The 23,129-nt window shown below is 37.1% G+C and overlaps 2 protein-coding genes and 1 long non-coding RNA gene across 3 annotated transcripts; 1 reads left to right on the forward strand and 2 right to left on the reverse strand.

Moving 5' to 3' along the window:
• Window positions 1–1,041: 1,041 nt before the first annotated feature.
• LOC105039646 (cytoplasmic 60S subunit biogenesis factor REI1 homolog 2) lies at window positions 1,042–9,037 on the reverse strand. Its single transcript, XM_010915862.4, has 5 exons — window positions 8,808–9,037; window positions 3,795–4,397; window positions 3,525–3,694; window positions 1,887–2,105; window positions 1,042–1,438 (listed from the first exon to the last, which is right to left on the reverse strand). Exons 1-5 carry the CDS (start codon window positions 8,910–8,912, stop codon window positions 1,279–1,281), a joined length of 1,257 nt encoding a protein of 418 aa, XP_010914164.1. The 5' UTR covers window positions 8,913–9,037; the 3' UTR covers window positions 1,042–1,278.
• Window positions 9,038–9,646: 609 nt separating this feature from the next.
• Window positions 9,647–19,904, reverse strand: LOC140853812 (uncharacterized). Its single transcript, XR_012136916.1, has 3 exons — window positions 19,075–19,904; window positions 13,990–14,169; window positions 9,647–10,203 (listed from the first exon to the last, which is right to left on the reverse strand). It is a non-coding gene; the product is annotated as an uncharacterized lncRNA (long non-coding RNA).
• LOC105039647 (rust resistance kinase Lr10) lies at window positions 14,844–18,112 on the forward strand. The gene is made up of 3 exons (XM_010915863.4): window positions 14,844–15,011; window positions 16,443–16,518; window positions 16,599–18,112. Exons 2-3 carry the CDS (start codon window positions 16,443–16,445, stop codon window positions 17,810–17,812), a joined length of 1,290 nt encoding a protein of 429 aa, XP_010914165.1. The 5' UTR covers window positions 14,844–15,011; the 3' UTR covers window positions 17,813–18,112.
• Window positions 19,905–23,129: the final 3,225 nt, after the last annotated feature.

Raw genomic sequence — 23,129 nt, forward strand, 5'->3', positions numbered from 1 at the left:
CTAAGATTTAAGAATATTTCGAAGTACATCAAGCAAGCCAGCCCTAATCATAGACCAAAAGAATTTGAAGAATATAGAAGAAAAACCACCGAAATGCATCAAGCAAGCCAGCTTTAATAATAGATCAAAAGAATTTGAAGAATATAAAAGAAAAACCATCACCCAGGAGATTTATCAAAGTCCAAACTAAACACCACATCATAAAGATCTTTTTCCTAAACCGGTGAGATCAAAGGCATGTTATCAACTTCCGAAAGCTGTGTGAGGAAGGCTAGGATAACCATCAGCAGACAAAGTGTTCCACTTAGTTGTAAAATTATCTATAAAAGTTGAAAAGATATCAAAATCATCTGTAACTTCAATACCAGTGTAAGCTTTTACCTTTATTGGGCAAGGAATTGTGATCGTTTAAGCCAAACCCTTACCAACTGGCTGCCCAAGGAGGCAAGGCCCCCCTGGTCCACGCCTTGTACCAAATGGCCGCTTAAGCAATTTTCATTAGCCAAAAAAAAAAAAAAAAAAAAAAAAAAAAGACAAAACAAAACAAAAAAGACACAGCAGAGGTAAGTCACGTTTAAGTTAGTACATACATAAACGCAACCAAATATCACGGAACCCAGATGGCAACAAGCGAACACGTTTCACGGACTTTCTTCACGCACCCAGCATTCACCAAACCTGCAGAAATGAATCGATGCCAACCCTCGTTTGCCTTTGATCTCCCGCAATTTTGCAACCAGTCAGAATTAGCTTATTTTGCCCTAAACAACATACAAGCCCTGATTGCAAAGTTTCGGTACTTCTCAGATGTAATTAATCTTCACAATCATTTTAGTCTTGCAACATCCAACAAGACTTGCTAGTAAATAAACAGTGACAGCACGAAAACCTCCATTTTAGGTTAAACAAGTTCTTTCCATCATTTCCTATGACCATCCAACTTCAAAATATAGCTAATTAAACAAAAAGGGACAACATAAGTGCCCCAACATCTTATGGGGTATACCCTACTTGCACTGATGTCAAAAAAGCAATCAAGAATTTGAACATACAAAAATCATTTTAATAACAAAACAAAGTGCTGTGAAACGAGAACAACATCCTGCGACCATGTTCCAAGTAGAATGCATAAATAACCAGCCACCGGTCAGACCAGCCTGATTAAATTTATATATGGTAATCTCATTCACTAACCATACACCGCTTTTACCACACACCATTCTACTTTATACTAGATGAACAGACCTGTTGTTACAGGTCGAGAACTCTGCAACAGGGCTAATACGGGACATTCTTTGGAAGATTTCTGATAACATTACTCTTCATTCCAATTTTTGAGCGCATCACCTCTACCCCATTCCGATTCATCTGCCTTAAAACTTTCATCCTCACAATCTTCTCTTTTGACTGCACCGTTGCCAATCCCAGACTTCGATACCTAAAAGACAGGAGATAACTGTTTACAGCTGCGACTAAATCAAAATGAGATTTATAATAACTCCAAAACTACAGGTCTCACGTAACATTTTTGATTTACTTAAAGTATTATTAGTAACTTTCAGTCATGACACCTACAGAGCCAATTAATAATATGATAGTTTCTGTGATGTGACTCATTGGGAACATCAGAGCCACTAGGAACTGACCAAGGAAAATCCCAGTCCTTCAACCATGCATGGTTCATGTTCAATCCAGATGTATATATTATATTGCAACCCCCAAAACAACAAACAAACATGAAGGAAAAAAAGAATTTGAGTCATTAACAGTGGGTTGTGGATTACATGCAGAGAGATTCACAAACACCATTTGATCCCTTAGAAAATAGGCTGCCGACGACATGCAATTTTCCATGATAATTTTAATAAAAATGAGGGGTCACATACCTTGAAGCTAATGAAATCGCTAGAGCAACATCTCTTGCGGGAGAAGGTCGTGGCTTCTGGCGGTAGTAACGCAGAAACTCCCGAGATCCAAAAGTTCGAACAAGAACCCCGCTATCAGTCCTCCGTGTTACAATAAGCTCAGATCCTCCCATTCCAAGCTCAACACTATTAGCCATATCATTTGCAGCCACCAACTGCTTACCATCCGCATCCAAATAGCTATCAAAAGAAAACCATAACCATTCTACACAGTCAGAACAGCACAAAATTTTGAAATTATCCAAACAAAAAGCAAAATCATTTATCAATGTAATTGAATTCCTTGTCTCCTTTTTTGGGCACATGAAATGCATATGCTCAATTAAAGGAAAAGGGAGAGACTAGAGGGACTGAGGGCAGAGGTTTAAAAAGCGACTTTGGTACTGCCAAGAACAAAGATAAGCTTTATGCTCCAGACATGCCCCTGTATAATCCAAATCATGAGGCACCACCCAATTAGCACCATCATGAGTGACATCTTGAAATAAAATGACTTTCATGAGTGACATCTCAAAATAAAATGACTTTCATGAGTGACATCTCCCTTAAAGCACGGTCAACAATAAAGGTCTATAGACATCTACTCCACAAATGCTACCTAGGTCACATCTGACCTTTCATCTGGATCTTATGATCCCTATCAAACTGGTGCTAAACTATCTGAATCTTATCTTTGGATAAGAATCGGTTAGGACCATGAAATTAGTATCTGTATGGATTATATAATCTCTAGGAATATAAGATCAAACTTGATCATCTTATTCAATTAAACCATGTGAAAGCCCATTTCCTCAAACTTAAATTTGACTATATAGCATTTACAATTACTCATCTGTCACTAACACTAAACGCAGAAAATTAGCAAGCCTATAAGGGTATTTAACTATAGAAAGTAAAGAAAAAGAGATATTCAAGTTTGTAGCATTAAAAGGACAAAAAACCTTTACAATTCTACAATCATTTGCTAAATCTGATTAAAAATAATAAAAATTGCTTCCTGAAAAGATACTGCATTGATAAATTCTGAATGCTAGTGTGGTTCATCTTTAAAAACCAGACATGATGTTTGTCTTACTAGACATGCTATATTTAAGATTATCACGATGGAAACTAGACCTTTTACATATATTACTTTCCATTTTCATTCATCTACTTTATGATTGTCTCAATTTTACAACTTTCATATACCTTTATAATTTTAATATTTTTATAAGAAATCAGCAAGAATCGTGGGGTCTATGATCTGATCCAGATATGATCCAATCTGCCCCACCATGATTTACAACTCGATCCCGATCCTAAAAAAATTGATGCTTACAATCCAAATCTTTTACAATGTTCACATCCCTTTATATTTTTAGTATTTTTGGAAGGAATCAACAAGGATCTTAGGATCCATGATCTGATCCATATCCAATCCAATCTGCCCCCTCCATTATTTACAGCTTGATGCCAACCCTCACAACATACGATGTTAACAATCCAAATCTATGAGAATAGTTAACTTGCCTACAACTGATGACGGAAAAGTAGAAATACTATCAACAGATGATTCCATACTTGTTTAGAAACTAAAAATCAAGAAGTTTTGAGGATAACCTGCTGCCATAATCATAGAAATCTTCCAAGTCCCCATCATCGTCATCACCTCCATCTCCATATCGTAATTTGCAATGACCTTTGGCTATCATGTGCTTCCTTACAGCTTCCAAGCTTTGAAAAGGATGGCATCTCTCATTGCAATATAAACACATGAAGTCCCTTTTCACCTGCGGAGCAAAAAGAAGCAATCGGAGGTTTCAGTCAGCAAGATTTCAGAAGCAAGATCTCCAAAGTACAACATTCAAAAGATGCAAGCCTCCTCATCACCTTAAGACCAACATATGTAAGAAGGCCCTTAGGGTCCTTCAGATACTCGACATCAGGTATGAAAAATCCATGCTGCTTATGCATGTGAACCATGCAGCTTTCTATGTCATGATGCTTTTGGTCACAGACAAAACAGCATGAAGGGTCCAAGTCTTCAAATTCATCCATGTCATCAGATTGGTCAACACCAGAGCCAGAACTCTGTTCATGTACATGCAGATTAGTCAGAGATTCAGATGCCATTTCCAACTCATCATCTGGATCGACCTCCACCCATTCATCATCACTCTCTTCACTTTCTTCACCATCAATTTCTCTTACAGCAGAGGACTGGCTTGGCAATGTTGATTTGTTTTGCATGCGCCCTGTAATTGGCTTGATTATAGTAATTCCTGCAATGGCAGGATCTGATTCTTGAGAAGCTTTCATAGCATGAACTCGTGATTTCAGATGCTGAGCATGAGCTTTGGAACTCCTATACTCCTTCCCACAAAGAGCACAACTATACAACATGGGGGTTGCACTCAACTTGTTTCTCTCTTCAGCCAGGGCTGACTGCCTAGCCTGAAATAATGCTTCCGTCACCCCTGGGACTCCCGCTACCTGATGCAAATAAACAGTTTATTTATGATGACGTTTTTCTTTATTAGATAACCAATAAGATTGTAAGAAAAGCAAATTGAAGCCCTCCCATACAATCATTAAACAAGAATAACTGCAAAAGAACATGATAATCAAGGGCTTCCAAAATAAAACAATTCAACCTATAAATATTAAATATCATAGTATCATGTAAGGAATGTATCAACCAAGCACCCCATCCTTCCTTAACCAGTCAGATGATGTCTTCACTCCCATTATGAACAAAAACTAAAACACAGAGGTTTGAATCTTACATTAAATGTAATACAAGGCTAGATGACGTAGCCTAAACAAGGATCCTAAATAATAATAATAATAATATAATAACATGCAGTTTCAGCTATACAATACTTCAGTTGAAGGGCTGTAGAAAGCAGCTGGACAAATAAGAAAGCTGCTGATAGCAAAATGAAGTTCAAAGATCTAAAAAAGTGCAATTTGGCAACATACTTCACTATCAGACTGTAGAAGCTAATGATTAGCAATAACAATAACCTGACATGAAGAAAACATTCTTCATCAGTCACACCACAATAGCAGCCTCAGATAATCAAAAGGTATTCGAAACAAAATTTTGCAAGTGATATCTCTGCTCCTCAACTCAAAAACCTATCTATCTCATGCATTTTACAGTGCTGGCAGATAACTTATGCAAGATATAAGAAAACTGAACAGAATGAGAAGTTCAGTTATAGTGTTCTGTAGCCCTGGTAACAGATTTAATATCTAAAGAAAGATGAGTGCTCCAATTGTCATGACACCCCTGAAGATATCCTAAACTTGCAAGTCAAGCAAAAAAGCAACATGCTAAGCATAAAGAAGAGGGGGAAAATCAAGAAAAGGATCCCCACTCATATATAGTAGCAGGGACCTTGGAACTCTCGGCATGAAACAAAGAATCTATGTACACTGTAGTGCCAGTAAAATGTCAGCAGGTCTGCAAAACTGAGAACTGAAAAAGGCCAATTATTCCACGAATGTAACAGTCAGAGCAAATGGCCTCAAAGATGTAGATGTAAACATATGTACCTTGATCCAATATCCTCTAGGACAAACTTAAGAATAGCAGGCAAAGTTCTTCAGCTTATCATAGAAGATGCTAACAATAACCATTAAATTCACAAAAAGAATTCACTCAGATGTAAAACAAGCTCGGTATACACAACCCATTCCATCAATCTGTATGATCCATGGGCATGCTATTCCTCAAAAGGTTCTAACCCATTTCACAAACTTCATTCAGGGCAAATATTCCATTTTCAACAGACACCCTCACTTCAAAATCACCCTTCCCATTGCACGCATTCACCTATTCAGAACAACACAATTAGGCAATAGCTTAATTTCATGAGTATACATCTGTAATTTATGGTTACACTCATCTCTAATTTCTCATTCATGGTTAGCTGTACATCTCTACTGTTCATAATTTTGAATTTATGCAATGCAATATGCAATATGCAATCAAAAATTCATGAAAGCATAACTTAAAAAATACCATGTACATTTATATTTACCTCAATTATATGGAGTAATATCATGGTCATAAAGCTGCCATACTGGATTTTTTTTAAAAAAATAATTCCCTTTGTATTTGATCATCAAATTGCAGAACATGAAGATCCATGCTGGGAGTTGAATGGCAAAACTCCAAAATTCACTTTCTCTATCATTTCATTGCACATTCTCTCCATGAAGTCAAAAGATGCTTCTAGACTGAATCGGCCTTCCTTATCTATGGTCTTAGATAATGGTACCCAAGCCGGGAGAATATATGCAACCAGAGTTTGGGATTACTAAGGGCATGTTTGGATGTTCCTATAGGATTGGACTGGAATCCCATAGGATTCATGGATTGAACTGTTCATTTAATCATAGCCTTGTTTCAACCAAACACCACCCAACCCAAATCCTGGAGGAAAATGCAGCCAAAAGGTCAGGATTTGGGCTGGGTTTGATTGAAAATGCAAGCCAGATGGGCAAATAGATCCAATTCCTATAGGATTTTCAGCCCAATCCTATATATCCAAACAGACCTTAAAAATTTTTGCAACCCTCCAGTCAAGCTGAGGCTGCAGACAAGACCATGCTTAGTATCCTAAGCAAGAATGCTAAGGAGAAAATTGAGGATTAACATTTGAACCTTAAATACAAGCAAAACACGTCCTTTACTATTGTTATGTCAAAAGAAGAGAGCTAACCCTAAATAGAGGCTGGAGAATGCAGAGCTTGAAGAAAGAGAGCAAGTCATCAAGCTAGCTTTAGCTAATAACCTATATCACACTATAACCCACACATCGAAGTTTTGCACCCCACATGGTTGTTCATCAGGGGAACTTTTCACAAGCTCACTGGGCAGACATTGCATATAATCTATTTGGTTGAGAAATAAGGATACCCCTTATGGTTAATTACCTTATCCTCTCTAGTTGAGATTTCCCTGTGGAAGGGGGTCTATACAAATCTGCTGGTGCTCATTATCTCGCTTTCGTGTGTCAATCTTTTTGAATCGGTTTCTTGATTTGGTTAGTGCATTGAGTGGTGAAATCATGTTTCTAATTGAGTTGTTGGTGGCGTGTGAGCCAATTCTATAAAATAGAGAATAAGACTCACATTCTCATATGACTATATATTCACCAATAAATAGATCATATTATAACAAAGATAAATGGGACATAAATTGCATGTGCCATAAACCAAAAAGGTCAGAGTTATCCATTGACTACAAAGTGATGGAAATTCAATCAAGATAAAATAAGCATATACAACCAAAATTTCACAAGGCTCCAATAAGTACAAATGTGTCAAAATATTTAGCAAAATGGAAAGACCCAAATTAAAGCTAATGAAAGCTGAGAAAAAGGATTTGGCCAATCATGTGATAAGATGGTAAGGCAAACCTTGGAACATTGACGGATGTGGCTTTATAAAGCTGCTGCAAATGATTAGAACATGTTTTGATGTTAGGTTTAACTAGTTTATAATCCCATGCGATGCATGGGATGGGAACCTAAGAAACCCCTCTAATCTCTTTCAAGTGCTCTCCTTTCCCATAGATCTTTGAAAAAGATAACGAACTGAAAAGAAAAAAAAAAGTGGGAAAAAAAAGAGATCAGATATTATCCTTAATTTTTTTTCCATCTTTCCTCTGTTTTTGTTGATTTTTCTATGTTTCCCCATGTTTCCTCTATTTTCGCGTCCCTTGGAGTCTAATCGGGTGGGCTGCTTGGAGCAGCCGAACAGGGAAGCTTAGACAATGGTTGGGAAGTTGTGTTGGGTATTTCCTTTCTTTTTTCCATTCTCGGAAGTCTCAATTGCGTGAGGCTTGAAGCGGCTGAATATCACAAATTATGTTAAACCGCTCATGTGGCAATGGCACCGGGCCCCTCTGCCACCCCACCCCGTTCACTGGCTTTGCTGCAGTCCTCTTCGAAGACCCGCAGCCGGCGAACTTCTCTAGGGTCTTGCCTCTCTCTTCCCTCGCTCTAGCTTCTATAGAGGAAATCTTTGAGGAAGATCCACTTCTTGGAGGTTTATATTGCTGGGCATGCTGTCATGTTGTGGTTCTTAAATATGTCTGATGCATATCATTCTTACTGTAGAGACACTAGTTTACAAGCAGGCAATGTCACAAAAAACTAAAAGTTACTTCCAAAGAGCAGTGATTCTTACAGATTTTCAATTCAATATTCATAAACATTAACTATAAACTATCATTCTAGAGGGACCGACACAATGATTATGTTGACTTTGATTTGATCCAACAAGCATATGATCCAGTTAAAGATGTAATGTTCCTTTTCTCCCCTTCTATTTTTAGGGTTTCCCTTAATGCAAAACAAAAGTCTAGTCTAAACCCAAAACAACTCGTCAATTCAGTTGATAGAAACATATATCGATATTTTTCACATTCGTCAGAACCATGACACCACATAACATTCATATCTGAGTCCACAAGTGACTATCTTGATAACTTTGCTTTTCAGAAAATATAGCAATTTTAGATATTTGAAGCCGGAAAACGCTAAATTATGCAACGGGCCTTTTGATATGCCAAACACCCTCTTTCTTAAGGAGGTAAAACACAAATTTAACGAATCAAAAGCTCACACCATCAACGTTCTGACAGTAGTAGCTTACTCGTTATGAGGGGAGAAGAAAACAGAAATGTCAACCGGAAATCAATCCACACCCACTTAATTCGCATATAAGACATAAAGAACAACCCTAATTGAATAAGAGCCGGAAACAGACCCAAAACTCTAACCCGATAAGACAAGGAGAAATTTATAACATCCAGAGCGCCGACCGCAGCGAATCGAAAGATACCAAACCCTAGCCCTAGCAGTAAGGATGTATGGATTTACTTACCTTTCTCTTGAGGTTGTAGCGGTGCCATTCGGATCGGTAATGGAGCTTCTGCTCCACCTCGTCGTGGAACTCCTTGTTGCACGCGTTGCACGTCAGAACCGGCATCTCGATCCCGATCTCCTACCTCTTCCTCTTCGATTAATCTCCTCCTCGTTCGACGTAGTCTCCAAAGGGATGCGGGAAGGGGAATCTAGGGACAACCCTGATCCGGAGGAACAACCCTTTGTATATATATAGCGGGGTGGTCTGCGGGCAGCGAGGCGGTTCGTGAGGAGCCCAATCCCACGGCTTGTAGGACGTTGGATCAGGACCGCACGATGCTTGATGGATTGCGGACGAATGCGTAGGTGATGACGACAAGCGTTATCTCGACGGCTTGATGGTTGTTCCATGAGCAGCCTAGTGAGCACTTGGTTTGGTAAGATTGGTTCAATTAAAAAAAATCTCGGGTTCGTGTGATCTACCGCTTGTACCAAAAAAAAAATAAAATAAAATTTCAGGTTACTTGGGTCATTTTAGCTGGGCTGGGGCAGGCATAACGAGTTAACTTGTTTAGGTTTATGTTGGGCTGGTCTAGATCGGTGTCCTATCCAGGATGAGAGTGACGCACATAATTTACTCAATATTCAGAAAAAAAAAAAAAAACTAGTATATTGTTCCTATTAATGAAATCATCAAGAATACAATCTTGTCTTGATTAAGCCTTCAACATACAAATGGATTTGTATATGGACATTTTTCTCTAGAGTCAATTCAGCATGGCCACAGCTAAGGTGCAAGTGGATCAGTATCACCAAAATAAGAGAGAGAGAGAGGCTAAGTGCCATTACCCATGACAGCATCATATTCTTCAGCCGTAGCTTGTTGCCACCATAAGTCTTTATTGGCATGTGTAAAGCATGTTGGTTCCACATCAAATGCATAAGCCACCAATACTATAGGATGCTTAGTAGAGTAGTGGCATTGGAGAATAGCACCATCCTTTGAGTGTGTGACCATGGCATAAGTATTAGCAGATGCAGCACTGGAAGCAGTGGGGTCATTTGAGAGTGGAGCAGCAAGATGTGGAATCGTAGGAGCCGGAGAAGAATCACATGGCACTGAGGAAGGTGGGCTGGTGGGTTGAGCTAAAGGTGGAGATGAAGGCCCAGAGTCAGGAGCAACCATCAATATAAGTAATCTCTCATTAGAACCTAGTTCAGTTGGCAGATCATTTTGCTGGTAAAAACTTAGTATGAGGGGCATTGCTTGAAGCTATAGAAGTGTCACATGAAATAGGAGTATGGCAAATAGCAAATGGCAAAAGAGGGATAGTGGGAAGAGCACAGGTGTTGTCACCATGGTTTGGAGAAGGCAAGGGGTCAAGGGTAGAGAGGTGCATGGAAGATGAACCAGCCTGTAGCAAATGGAAAAATGCTTCATCAAATGCAACATTGTGAGAGATAAAAATGCGACTTGAATAATGAGAATAACCATAGTAAGCTTTACAACTAGAGGGATACCCAAGGAACATTCATGGGCCAAAGCGAGTTTCAAGTTTTAGAGACATATGAGGACGTAAATAAGAGAAACAAAGACAACTGAAGGTCCTAGACATGGTGTCGTTAGTGTTAGAGTGAAAGAGGGTTTCCTAAGGAGATAAAAAAAATGAGATTTTTGTTAGGCAGTTGATTAGTAATAAAAATTGCCGTTTCAAAGGTAAAGTCTCCAAAACGAATTGGAATGTGAGCTTGTGTAATTAATGCAAGACCCATTTCAACAATATGATGATATTTACATTCGGTTGCACCATTTCATTAGGGGTGTGAGGACATAAAATACGATGGCCAATTCCATTGCTTTGCAGTTCATTTTGAAATGTATGTGAAAAAAACTCACGTGCCCATTAGTTTGAATAAATTTGATTTCAGTTACAAGAATATTTTCAACATGCAATCGAAAAATGTGAAATACATAAACACATCGGAACGAGTGCATAATGGATAGAACCATGGGTATGCCGGGTAATCATCCAAGAAGTGATAATTATTCAAATGTGAAGTAACATGAGATGGCCTCCAAATATCAGTACTATTAATTGTAGTAGAGCGGAGGAAGAAGAAGCAGATAAAAGAAAAGAAAATTGATGGCTTTGAGGAGTGCAAAGCCCCTCAAGCCCTCCCCAAAATCTTATAGAATCGCAGCTTTGGGCCAATACAATCATTCAAATCAAGTTTAGCTAGGCTATATTTACACAAATTCAAAATACTCCGGAAGTAGGAGGCCTTTTTCTCCTTGTGGGATTTGGGCCAATCTACTCCAAAAGTATTCTGCATTTGTGTAAACATATCTAGCCAATCAATTCCTTATGGCTGTATTGGCTCAAGAGAAATTCTTTGTCCATCGTTGTCGATAGAAAATATACATATCGCTTCATCCGATTAGGCCACGCAGCGTAATTAATAATGGAGTAGGTATTTAATGTAGCTTAGTTTTTTTTTTTTTCCAATTTTTTCTAACTAAAATACTTTTTTTCTTCTTTTATTCTATTTTGCCCATATTTGACAACAATTATCGAGAAATAATATTACTAACATAGGATCTCATACCAAGCACAATATGTCATAATATTATTCGGGATGTCATAGGATTCATGAAAAATCATATAAGGCATCAGAAAGTAATAGTAATCTTCTTTTTTTATTCTATGACATCCTGAATAATATATATGACTTTTTATATTTTTATATAATATGCTATTGATTATTATGACTTCCTGTGTCTTGGAAGGAAAGGACATTTTTGTTAGAATTTTTTTTAAAAAAAAATTGAGTTGCATTAAATATCTATTCCATTATTAATTGTGCTACGTGGCTTAATCGGATGAAATGGTATATTTTTTTCTCTATCAGGGATGGTAGACAAAGAATTCTTATTAATCCAAACTCATGACTTCTATAAAATTTTGGGTCCAACTATCCAAATAGACTTTCATTAATATCATCACGAAAGAAAATAGAGAAATCATAGAGAGGTTTACAAACAGTAGAAAGCACTATATGATCGAGACAAAAATACCAAAGTGATAAAGAGGAGATGTCAAAAAGGCCACAGCTTCAAATTGGTGACATCTTTATTGGAAAAATGATAAACTCCATCTTTAAGCAAGCCTTTGAGAAGTGAGGTTCTGGTGTCCTTGTCCCTCACCAAAAACAAGTGAGGTGAAACTCAAGGAAGCAGTCGTTACCTCCGGTGACTGTAGAGATGAACAATAAATTTTTGGCAATGGAGGGAACACCCAAGACATTGGAAAGATAAGTAGAATGGGAAGGTATGTGTAGGGTAATGCGGCCTTTATGTGTGACAGACAAACCTATGACATCACCAATTGTAACCTGCTCGGAGCATGGGTTGAGAGAATGATTTGCCATGTCTGCAGTCATTCATATGATCTGTGGCCCCAAAGTCAAGAATCTATTTGTAATCGCCGACCACTTGAGATGCTGAAGGAACAATCGCAATTTGAGCCTGTGGAGGAGTTCAATGAGACTGAAAAGCATGATCAAATCTTTGATAACACGTCGCAGCAACATAACCATTCTTGCCACAGTTAACAACGAACAATCCGAACATTGGTACCACATTTTTGATTGATTCGGCAATTTCAATTATTCCTCAAATCAGCATGAAAGTGCCTTGTAGAGAAAGTGTTGTACGTGGACTGAAGTGAGGCCAGCTGATCATGAGGTTGTTGAGGCTGCTTATTTTTGAACAGCCAGATTTGCTAAGGGTGTGGGCAAGAGCCTTGTGTCCATATTATTTAATTTCAGCTAAGTCTGTAAATTGATCAGGATGACCCATGGCCTGATCCATTTAGACCTAATCCAATCCATGTTAAAAGACCCATGGGTCGGAGCCTAGTTTTAAAATTAGATCCATTCTATTTTCCGTATCAAGTTTGAATTTACTGAATTTGGACCCAACTCAACCCGGCTCACTTGGTTTTATGGATTGATTTAGATCTTATATTCAACGATCCAATCCTACCCGAACTAAATATTGGGCCCAAACCATCCATAAATCCCTCAACCCTCCTCTGTTTGGAGAGCCGACCATGAGTTTGTTCTGATTTGGATTCTTAAGTCTAAATCTACCACTTGCCAACCAATGGGGGATATCCCTGTTATAAGTTTCTTATCCATTTCCTTTCCACAGAGGGTAAAAGCGGGGCTCCAGATTGTTGGATCTCTGAAACAAGATGTGCAATCCAGATATCATCTGGTGAATGGATAAATGGATGAGCTCACATTGTTTACGCCACGAGACGTCTAATAGTTGTGTACAAATTAGAGCCATCCAAGTCCTTGTCATGCTGTCACAAATAGCTTTCACATTGGGCTTAATATACCACAAAAGGTAGCTTCTACTTGGATAAATTTTCTGATTCTGAGTGCTATGATCGGAAGAATAAAAGTTTGGTGTGCTTGAAAATTTGTTTCTTGATGAGTGCCAATGAAGAACATGGGGCTAAGAATGAAATGATAGCGGTAGCTTATCAAACGACAAGGGAGGATAACATGGAACGGAATGTACCTCTATGGTTCCTTCCTTGGGTAAACTTGCTCTTCAATGCATATTGCAGTCTCTATCAGTTCCCACTAAGCTTTGTGGCGCGTTATCTCCGCCCTAAAGTTGAAACAGTCTCTAGTTTTGGGCTAGATATACTAACCGAACCCGTAATATGAGCAAGTATGACTTTCAAGGGGAAATGGATATATTGATTCGTCACCGGATCCAGATCCTATCTGGATCCAAATCAGATCCATAATTCATAGATTCGAATCAGGTTATATACGATCTGACTCGAATGATCTGTTGGATCAAAAATCTAATCGTTAATTTGACCCGATCCAATCCGATCCGATCTTCTATCGGACTAGATCTGGATCTAATATCAAGACCCAATCAAAAAACTGGATCGAGTTGGGGTCATCATGGCCCGATCAGATCCAATCCATTTGCATCCTTAATTCCAATAGTGTTTCATGAGTTAGAAGTATAGCACGAAGATTATCATGGATGAGCGTGCCAACACGGCCGGTGAGAGTAGTGGCAAGTCCATAATCATGATCTAATGGACGAAATATATTAGTTTGATACTCCTCAAATGATAATGACTTACTAATGGCATTTAGAATATTACCAATGGATTTTTGCTTGTTGGAGATACTCCGTGACAATCCAAGAACCACATCCAAGTGCCGGAAGTTAAAGTCTGAGACTGACAGCCCAAGTCGAGATTTGTAAAGCGTAAATATCAGCAAGTGAGATCCAGACTTCATGCGATGTGGCAAGATCACCGATCAGAGTCACAATCGGATCCCTAGCCATAGAGAGAAGAAGCCAAAGAGTTCTAATAAGCATATACAAATAGTATACCATCTAAACATCTTATTTCTTCTATAAGAAAAAAAGAAAATTGAAGAACTTGCGAATATCGACAAAACTACAAATATTGTTAATCAAGAAAAATAACTCGTGATAAAGACAAGATATATTTTGATCAGAAAAATTTGTGCTCGAAATAATAAATTTTATCGAGTATGGGTTTTTGTCGGTAAAAAGGAATCAAATGATTCAAGTCCTATTGCCATTTGATCCTTGATATGCCATGTACGAAACTCAGGATTGGAACTGGAGAAATATTGTAGATGCAGGAAAGAATGAGAATATTAAGGAGAAAAGAGAAGAAAGGAATAGGTGCGAGAGAGCCACAAGATCGAAGTAGACAATTAGCCATGTTTATGCTCTGATACCACGATAGAAATGGGATTTGAATCTGTCCACACAGAAGGAGAGCTCATAGATATCTTATATAAAAAATACTACAAAACGGAATTACTCATGCAATCCATGTGTAGTTATAATGGATGGTGGAAAGTTTTACAACAAACGGACTTTTTAACAACAAAGAGTAGTTATGGACTACTTCAGTTGGGACAAGCTCCGACCAGGTCGATAGGCCTTATTGGCAGAACTCATATCGTCCTGCGTATCTGGTCCTAAACTGATCGATACATAATTTAATAGAGAAAGAGATGCCTCAGCAACTTCTCTTATATATAATATCCATTGAATCAGATCAGAAATTCTGGCTTCGGCCAACCTAAGGACGAAGCAGAGGAAGAGGAAGAAGGCACATCTGCGTGGCAGCGCTAAAGAAAGGCAAGTATCATCCTCATGCCATTGCTCACTCTCTCTTTCATTGTTCACCTAGATTATCTTCACCTGAAGAATCTAACAGGAGTGTCAACTGATACACCAACCTGATCACTTTGGAGTTATTTCAAAACTATAGCAGCAATGACACTTTAAGATAACTGAAGGATGGCGGATCTAGTTTTGACTTGGATTAAGGGACTGCTAGCGTTTTGTATATTAGATACCTTCTAGAGACTTGGTTCCAAACATCATTAAAAGAAACAATTCCTCGGTTTTCCTCCAAATTTGCGATCTTTGACCAAACATGTAGCAGCCCATGAAAATAGTTCTTATCATCCTCCCATCATAAATCCATTAATTTCCCATTTCTATACCACCGTAGTGTTCTTCATCATTAGCTACTCATACCCCAATTGATTAGGCAATGGTAGAGAAAATCAACCAACCAAAGTAATTTCCAAGACCATTGGTGTGAGATTATCCAAGCAAAACTATATAAGCATATGTATTCTTCCCTTTGGAGAAGTAGGAGATGGTATCCAATACCCAGTCCCTTTACCAAGTCAACCAGGTGGCGCCTCACAAAGCAATCTCAAAATATAGTAAGGATTCACAAATTCTTCTAGCAAGGATACAAAGTACAGAAAATACAAATTTGCTTAATAATAAAGGGTAAAAAACTGAAGGGAAACCCAAATTTATCTTAAATACCAGCGATGGATTCCACTTCACAAAGAACATCCATTAATAATTTCCAGACGTGTTCTTTTACTCAATAACAAGGGAATCAAAACTTTCACAGAAGTTGCAATTGACAGAACTAACATACAATTCAATTGGGGTTCCAGGAAGATATAAATGACAAAAGAATGGCAATTCATGGAGCTGATCTTTAAAGAATAACAAAGCAAGTAGCTTTCGCTATAACATGCGTACAACCAGCATTTACACAAATATTGAAGCCTAACAACTGAAGAAACCAACAAAAGTTGTCATGATAAAGCAGCTCTCAAGTGGGAGAGTCGCTTGGAACTATTCCTGTAGATGGCTTTGCTCTCATTACTTCGGTTAATTACTTAAGAGCTATTCCTGTAGATGGCTTTGCTCTCATTACTTCGGTTAATTACTTAAGAGCAAAAAAAATTCAAATATGTAAGTGAAGGAGTAAATATAATTGTGCCTTCTCTGTTATATGCTCTCAAAAAACAGTCATGAAAATAAATGTTGAATGATCACAAAAATCAAGCCATTGAGATGCATTAAGTTAAAGATTTGGGTAGGAAGGGCCTATTTTGATATAACTATGTGGATCTCTTGGATGACAAAACCATTGCATAGTCATGAAATAGGGGAAGACTGAAGAACATGTAGAGTTGGCTTTTTTGCCCTCAAGATTCTGCATCACTTACCTTCACTTTGTGTTTTCCATGTCAGATGTCAAGTTCTCCGAGTAGCATGCAGTCATCAAGCTCGGATAAAATCAGTGCTGGGGATGTTATTGTCGCCATCAGTAAGCCAACTCTCTTATTCTAGATGCAACTCTCTAATTATTGAAATCTGATACTGCCAAATTCCCTTCAATTTTCACAGCTGCACTAGTTGTCGGAGGTGCAGTAATAATTGTGATAGCCATTCTGATCATAAGATGTATTCAGAAGTCAAAAGCACAATGTAACGCCGCTCAGGGGCAAATTTCCAGCAGCAATACTGCAACTTCACCATATTTTTCAAGCTATAGTGTGGCTTTGAACGTTGAAATGGAAACAATTGATAGGTTCCTTAATGACATCATGAAAGAGAAGCCCATGAGATTTACCCCCCAGCATCTAATAAGTTTCACTCATAACTATGCTAATAAACTAGGGTCAGGTGGTTTTGGAGTAGTATACAAGGGCCAGTTTCCCAATGGGTTGCAGGTAGCAGTTAAGGTCCTTCATGGAACTTTGGATAAGAGAGCTGAGGAACAATTCATGGCAGAAATTGGCACTATTGGCAGAACCTATCACATCAATCTGGTGAGGCTCTATGGGTTCTGTCTTGATCCAACAGTGAAGGCACTGGTATATGAGTATATGGAGAATGGGTCACTTGATCGATACCTATTTGATGAGAATAACAGGATTGAGTGGGGAAAGCTACATGAGATTGCAATTGGGACAGCCAAGGGAATTAGATACCTACATGAGGAGTGTGAACAGAAGATAGTACACTATGACATAAAGCCTAGTAACATTCTTCTCAATGCAAATTTCCGCCCAAAGGTTTCTGACTTTGGATTGGCAAAGCACTGTGATAGAGAGAACACTCATGTCACGCTCACAGGAGCCAGAGGAACTCCTGGCTATGCTGCTCCAGAGCTTTGGATGCCATTGCCTGTGACCCATAAATGTGATGTTTATAGCTTCGGTATGCTTTTGTTTGAGATCGTGGGGAGGAGAAGGAACCTAGATTTCAAACAGGGTGAGAGCCAAGAGTGGTACCCAAAATGGGTTTGGGAGAAGTATGAGCAAAGGCAATTGGAGAATGTAATATCACTTTCAGGTATTGAAGCAAAATACCAAGAGAAGGCAGAAAGAATGTGCAGAGTAGCATTGTGGTGTGTCCAGTATCATCCAGTAGCAAGACCCTCAATGAGCAATGTTGTGAGAATGTTGGAGGAAGAAGAGGAAATTGCTGCACCCCTGAATCCATTTCAATACATGACCTCATATGCCACAAGTTCAACTCAGTGGAGTGAAAGTACAGGAGAATCAACCAGTAGAATGACCACCGAAGATGAAAATGAACTGGGTAGTTCATCATGAAATACTTGTGCATCAAAATCTCATGAAAAACTTTTTTCAAAGGGTGCAAATTGGATGCTAGAAAGCATCTCTTTAGAGAAACTTAACATTCAACGTGTATGCAGTACATTTGGCACCTTTTACCCTTAGAGTCATGAAAGTCAGTCAGTAGGTTTCAGTTTCTTGATTGTGGTATTCATTTATCTTAGATATTGCACATCCAAGCTATCATGAAAAGCTAGCCTTGGTCTTGGTAACGGATATTTTGACATTAGTAAATATTTCTCGGTTTGTGATATCTACATTTTATCTCGTTGTGCCAGCCCTCAGACTACATTTCGACTTCCAATATTTTTCTTTCATTTTCTCTCATTTCTATTAATTTCTTTAATGCCCATCAACTATAAATGGGGCAATAAGGGTATCATAGCATGACAATCAGTTGTTTGATATTTGAGAACAAACAGAGTTGAAGAGTTTGAACACAATTATGGAATAGCATATGGAGGATGAATAAGAAAACATCTTCGGCCATAAATTAGCCACCGCTAGTTTAACCAACCTCATCATATCATGGTATTACTGTGGTAAACTGTTTATTTTATTATTAGCTCATTTTCTAACTAGCTCACTTCCATAAATTAGCTCACTCATCATTTAATTATTTTTATTATAATAAACTCGGGGGCTCAGAAAGAAATATATTATGTTAGCTTATCATGATGTTGTCAAAAGTTGGATTTTATGCTTTACCATAGGCCATTTTTAGTGAGACAGATCCATTGTTCTCTATTTGAATTACCTTGCGAAATTTATGGTCTATTGAACCTCTATAAGAAGGCTACATTGACAATATTGGAAGTAAAGCAAGCAAAAGATTCGAGATTTTTTCAATGGTATTCATTGAAAATCAGGCATATGCAATGATGAAGGGCAGTTCTTGAATTGCAGAGGAAAGAACAAAATAGAAAAAAGAGAAAAACAAAAGACGAGCAAACTTGCATGGAGTTGGTGAAAAATTATATGATGAAGCTTCTTGTTTCACAAATTTTGGCCTTGACTAGGGATCGGTAAATAAAAAAAAATGAAAAATAGAATCCGTAGGATGAAAAGAAAAAAAAAATATATAAGGCAAAAAAACAACACTTTAAAGTGAATATGCACGCAATTTTCTATATCATCAACAGTCAATAAATCAGTAAACCTGCTATTAATTTCACAAACATTAAGTTAAAATGGAGCCCAATCCGCAAAACCTAACCCTAGCAGCTAGAATAGTTTACCTTTCTCTTGCTGTTTTTTGCCCTAAGATTTTCTTTTCGCAGGCATCGCACATCGGCAACAGCATTTCTAATCACCCCACCGTCTCTCGTTCCTTCTCTGCCTCATCTGAATCCATCTTCCACCTGAGTCGTTGAAACTATAATGGCCGGTTGAGGAGGAAAGAGGGAAACAGAGTTTACATAATTTTCTAACTTCTTAGATTTACGATCATCCTTAGTACATCCATTAGACATTTCTGTCCTATGGCTTTCCTATCTTGAATAAAGAAGCCAAGTGATAAAATGACTGGCAAAGTTTTCATGAGATCCCAATTTACGTGTAGTTTTGATTTTTTATTATTTGGTTGAATGATCTTCCAGTGCTTTTGGTTTGCGATTGAAATTAAAATTAGAATAAAAATCAAAATTTTCATCTTCCAACACTTTTGATTCATCGTCAGAAAGTGAAATCAGAATCAAAATAAATTTTGAATATCAAAAGAAAGTAAAGATTAGATTTGAGAGAATTGGACATTTCCATTCTTTTTTCGAGTGAAAATAAAAAAAAAATTCCTTCCAACTAAATAATTAAAATAAAAATCATTTATTTTTATTTTCATTTCAAAACCAACTCCTCTCAACTAAACATATCCTCAATATATTTTGATTTTTCGATCGGGCGAAAAGCTATTTTGATTCGCAGTGGTGGGAACCTATCCAAAGCAGAATACGGGTATGTTGAGGCTCATCTAAAAATTTTATCCCATCTTCCAAAGGGGAAGCATTGGCATGATCATGGCAATCAAAATGGTATTCAGATGTCTATATAGATATTCCTATATACACAATGCAAAAGCGATACCTAATCAATAACGATCATTTTTTTTGGCACTAACTAATAACAACCATTGCACTATTCAAGGGAGCGAAAGAGACACTTCAACAACTACTTAAATTTTTTATATGGAATTAGTCCATATGCACCAGCGGAAGAAGCCAAGGGAGAAGAATAAAGACAACCTTCATGATCAGGTGTGCTTGTACCAAACACGCAGGCAGGTACCACCTCTATTGCTGTAGCTTATCCGCTCTTTTACCCTTCACCTGATAGATCCAGTCTTAACTTCTTAAGCAACCAGAGCCCTGCTCCATTTGGAGTATGAATCCAATTGAAGTACTCTGGGATTTATAGATGCAACAGCCGAGGTGCTGTAGTGCATAATTGAGGAGTGCAGAGCCAATATGACTGAGCTTGGTATTCAATGATTTCTTGGCTTCATGGACAGGGTGGGTTGGTTACCACAGCAAACAACCTGTTGGAGGTTCAATTGGCATTAACAAATCTTTACATGCAATTGTCTTTCAAGTAAAACATATAAAGTTAGCAAACTAGTTTCCATCTTACTATAAAATTGTCAGCACATTGTTGTCATCTCTTTACTCCTCTATCTTCTTCTTCATCATCATATTCTTTCCCAACTAAGTGGAGGAAATTATTGCAAAAGAAAAAAAAAAAAAAAAAAGTCATAACACCACGGTTGGGGAGTTTGAGGCAAACAACGGCAAAATACACTGGGTTTGCAGTTTTAGACAGCAGTGGGAAAAAGCATATTAAAAAGAAGTTGCTAATGAAAAACTAATGAGCAATGCCAGGTTTTTTATCAAGATTATCTTACTATTGCTACTAGATACTTTGCAATGTATTCAACAAGCAATAATATTATTTTTTTATACAATTAAATAAAATATCATAAAATAATAATAATTTTTATTATCTATTCAAATAATTAATAAATAAAAATAATGAAACAATTCGTAAAAAGAGACATCACAATCTTGACGTGAAAATCAAAAATAAGTTCCGAACGACTGCACTTTTGAAAATAAAAAATAATAAAATAATAAAGAAATTCTTTCATGTGAGACCCACAACTTTAAAAAAAAAAAAAAATCCAAGCGGCCGACAGGTTGCTTTGCGGCCCCAAGAGTTTTCAAGGCAAGCTTTGTGGTGCGGAAATTGAGGCAGACAAGCAGAAGATTAAATGGTTGATTGTCTCTTGATTTTAATAAAATTTTTTTATAGTTGAATAATTTTAAATTTTAAATTTTTTTATATTAATTATTTCAAATATCCACAGAAATTTGTCCTCTATTTATTTTATCGTTGAAATTTTTTTTTTTTTTATGCTGATTGTTTATTATGGAAGCTAAAATTTAATGTTAATGATATACTTATATAACTTCTAGTTATTTAAAAAACAAATACAGTAATTTACCATCTACGTATGAAATCGCCATCAAGCCCAGCTGGCCAGATGTGGTGGAAATCGCCACTTGGGCATGCGATTTTATTGAAATCGCCATTTGGGCCGGTGATTTCAGTGAATCACCTGATTTCAATGAATCACCACTTGAGCCGGCGATTTTCCTCCAAATGGCGATTTTAATGAAATCACACGCCCAAATGGGGATTTCAGTGAAATCCCCCATCCAACACCTCATCTGACGAGCTGGGCTTAGGTTGGCGATTTCAAAGAAATCACCATTTGGGCCGTCGATTTCGTTAGATTCGCATGCTCCTCTCCTCCATGCTGGGTGCACATTGACGGGCCGCACTGGGGAGGGCGGCGAAGCCGTGTGTGGCCGGGGGTGGTGCGGGCTGTCGAGGGGTCGGAGCGCGGTGCCAAAGGTGTGGAGCAGCGGCCAGGGGGGCGATGCGAGTGGCTAGGAGGTAGCGCGGGCAGTTGGGGAGCTATGCAGGCGGCCAGAGGGCAGCACGGGTAGCTGGCAAGTAGTAAGTGTGGCCAGGGGGCAGTGTGGGGGGCCATGAGGGGTGGGGTGCAGGTTCACAGTGGGGTGGATGAGGGCGGTGATGGAGGCAGCCGCAAAAAGTGTAGGGTGTGGGTTTACCGGGGTGTGGCATGAGGGGAAGGAGAAGGAAGAGAAAAAAATAATAATAATAAAAGATACATGGAAGAAAATAACAAAAATAGTAAAATAATAAAAAATTATTAAAAATTTTAAAATAGAATATTTTTTGTAATAAAAATAGATTTTAAAAATTATTTTTGAAAAATAAAAAATATTTTTTAAAATTAATAATTTATTATTATTTTAAAAATCTATTTGGAAATAAAAGAGAAAGAAGAAAAAATAGATTTTTAAAATAATGATAAAATATTTTTTTTAAAAAAATAATATTAAAAAATGCTTAAAAATAAGAAAAATAAGAAAAAAATAAATAAAATAATAAAATACATGGAAGGAAGGATAATAAAATACATGTAATAAAAAATAGATTTTTAAAATAATGATAAAATATTATTTTTAAAAAATTTAAAAAAATAATTATAAAATATTAATTTTAAATGATAATTTAAAAAAATACGTGGAAGGAAGGAAGAAGGAAAATTTTTAAAAAATAATAAAATTTTATTTTTAAAATTACTTAGCCAAAAGAGCACAAAAGAAAAAAAATATTAAAAAATAAAAAAAATATTTAAAAATAAAAAAATAAGAAAAAATTTATGCCATATGAAAGGTGGAGGCAACAACTAGTAAGTCACTTTAAAATAGAGCAATTCTATAAGTCGCCCTATCGTAGGGCAACTTTATGATAGAACGACTTTTTAGTTATGTAAAATATTGAAAGTCACTAGTTAATTTATATATTTAATTTATATTTTTATATTTTATTGTAATCATTATCATATAAATTAAAATAATAAAATTATGTATATGTCATTTTTCATAACAAAATAATATAAATATAAATTTTCATTCAAAAAATATTATGGCTTGTAGTAGTTTTTTAAAAAAAACTTCCTCCGCACCCATCTATGCATTTTTAAAAATTACTTTTTAAAAATAATATTTTATTATTATTTTATTTTTTTAATTTTTTTCTCCTTCTATGGCTCTACACTAAATACCCACACCCTCGACACTACCCACGACTCCTCCGCTCAACCGCCGCTCCTCCATGCCGATCCACATATTTTTCAAAATTATTTTTAAAAATAATATTTTGTCATTATTTTGAATATCTTTTTTTCATTACAAAAAATTATTTTTAA

The sequence above is a fragment of the Elaeis guineensis genome, chromosome 1 (genome assembly GCF_000442705.2).
Source record: "Elaeis guineensis isolate ETL-2024a chromosome 1, EG11, whole genome shotgun sequence".
In the NCBI taxonomy this organism is placed as follows: domain Eukaryota; kingdom Viridiplantae; phylum Streptophyta; class Magnoliopsida; order Arecales; family Arecaceae; genus Elaeis; species Elaeis guineensis.

Coding starts and splice junctions, on each gene's coding strand:
- LOC105039646 (XM_010915862.4), bottom strand. CDS start 8,912: ATGCCGGTTCTGACGTGCAACGCGTGCAACAAGGAGTTCCACGACGAG. Junction 2,106..3,524: donor TTCTATGATTATGGCAGCAG/GTTATCCTCAAA, acceptor TTCTTTTGATAG/CTATTTGGATGCGGATGGTA. Junction 1,439..1,886: donor GCGATTTCATTAGCTTCAAG/GTATGTGACCCC, acceptor CCTGTCTTTTAG/GTATCGAAGTCTGGGATTGG.
- LOC105039647 (XM_010915863.4), top strand. CDS start 16,443: ATGTCAAGTTCTCCGAGTAGCATGCAGTCATCAAGCTCGGATAAAATC. Junction 16,519..16,598: donor GGATGTTATTGTCGCCATCA/GTAAGCCAACTC, acceptor CAATTTTCACAG/CTGCACTAGTTGTCGGAGGT.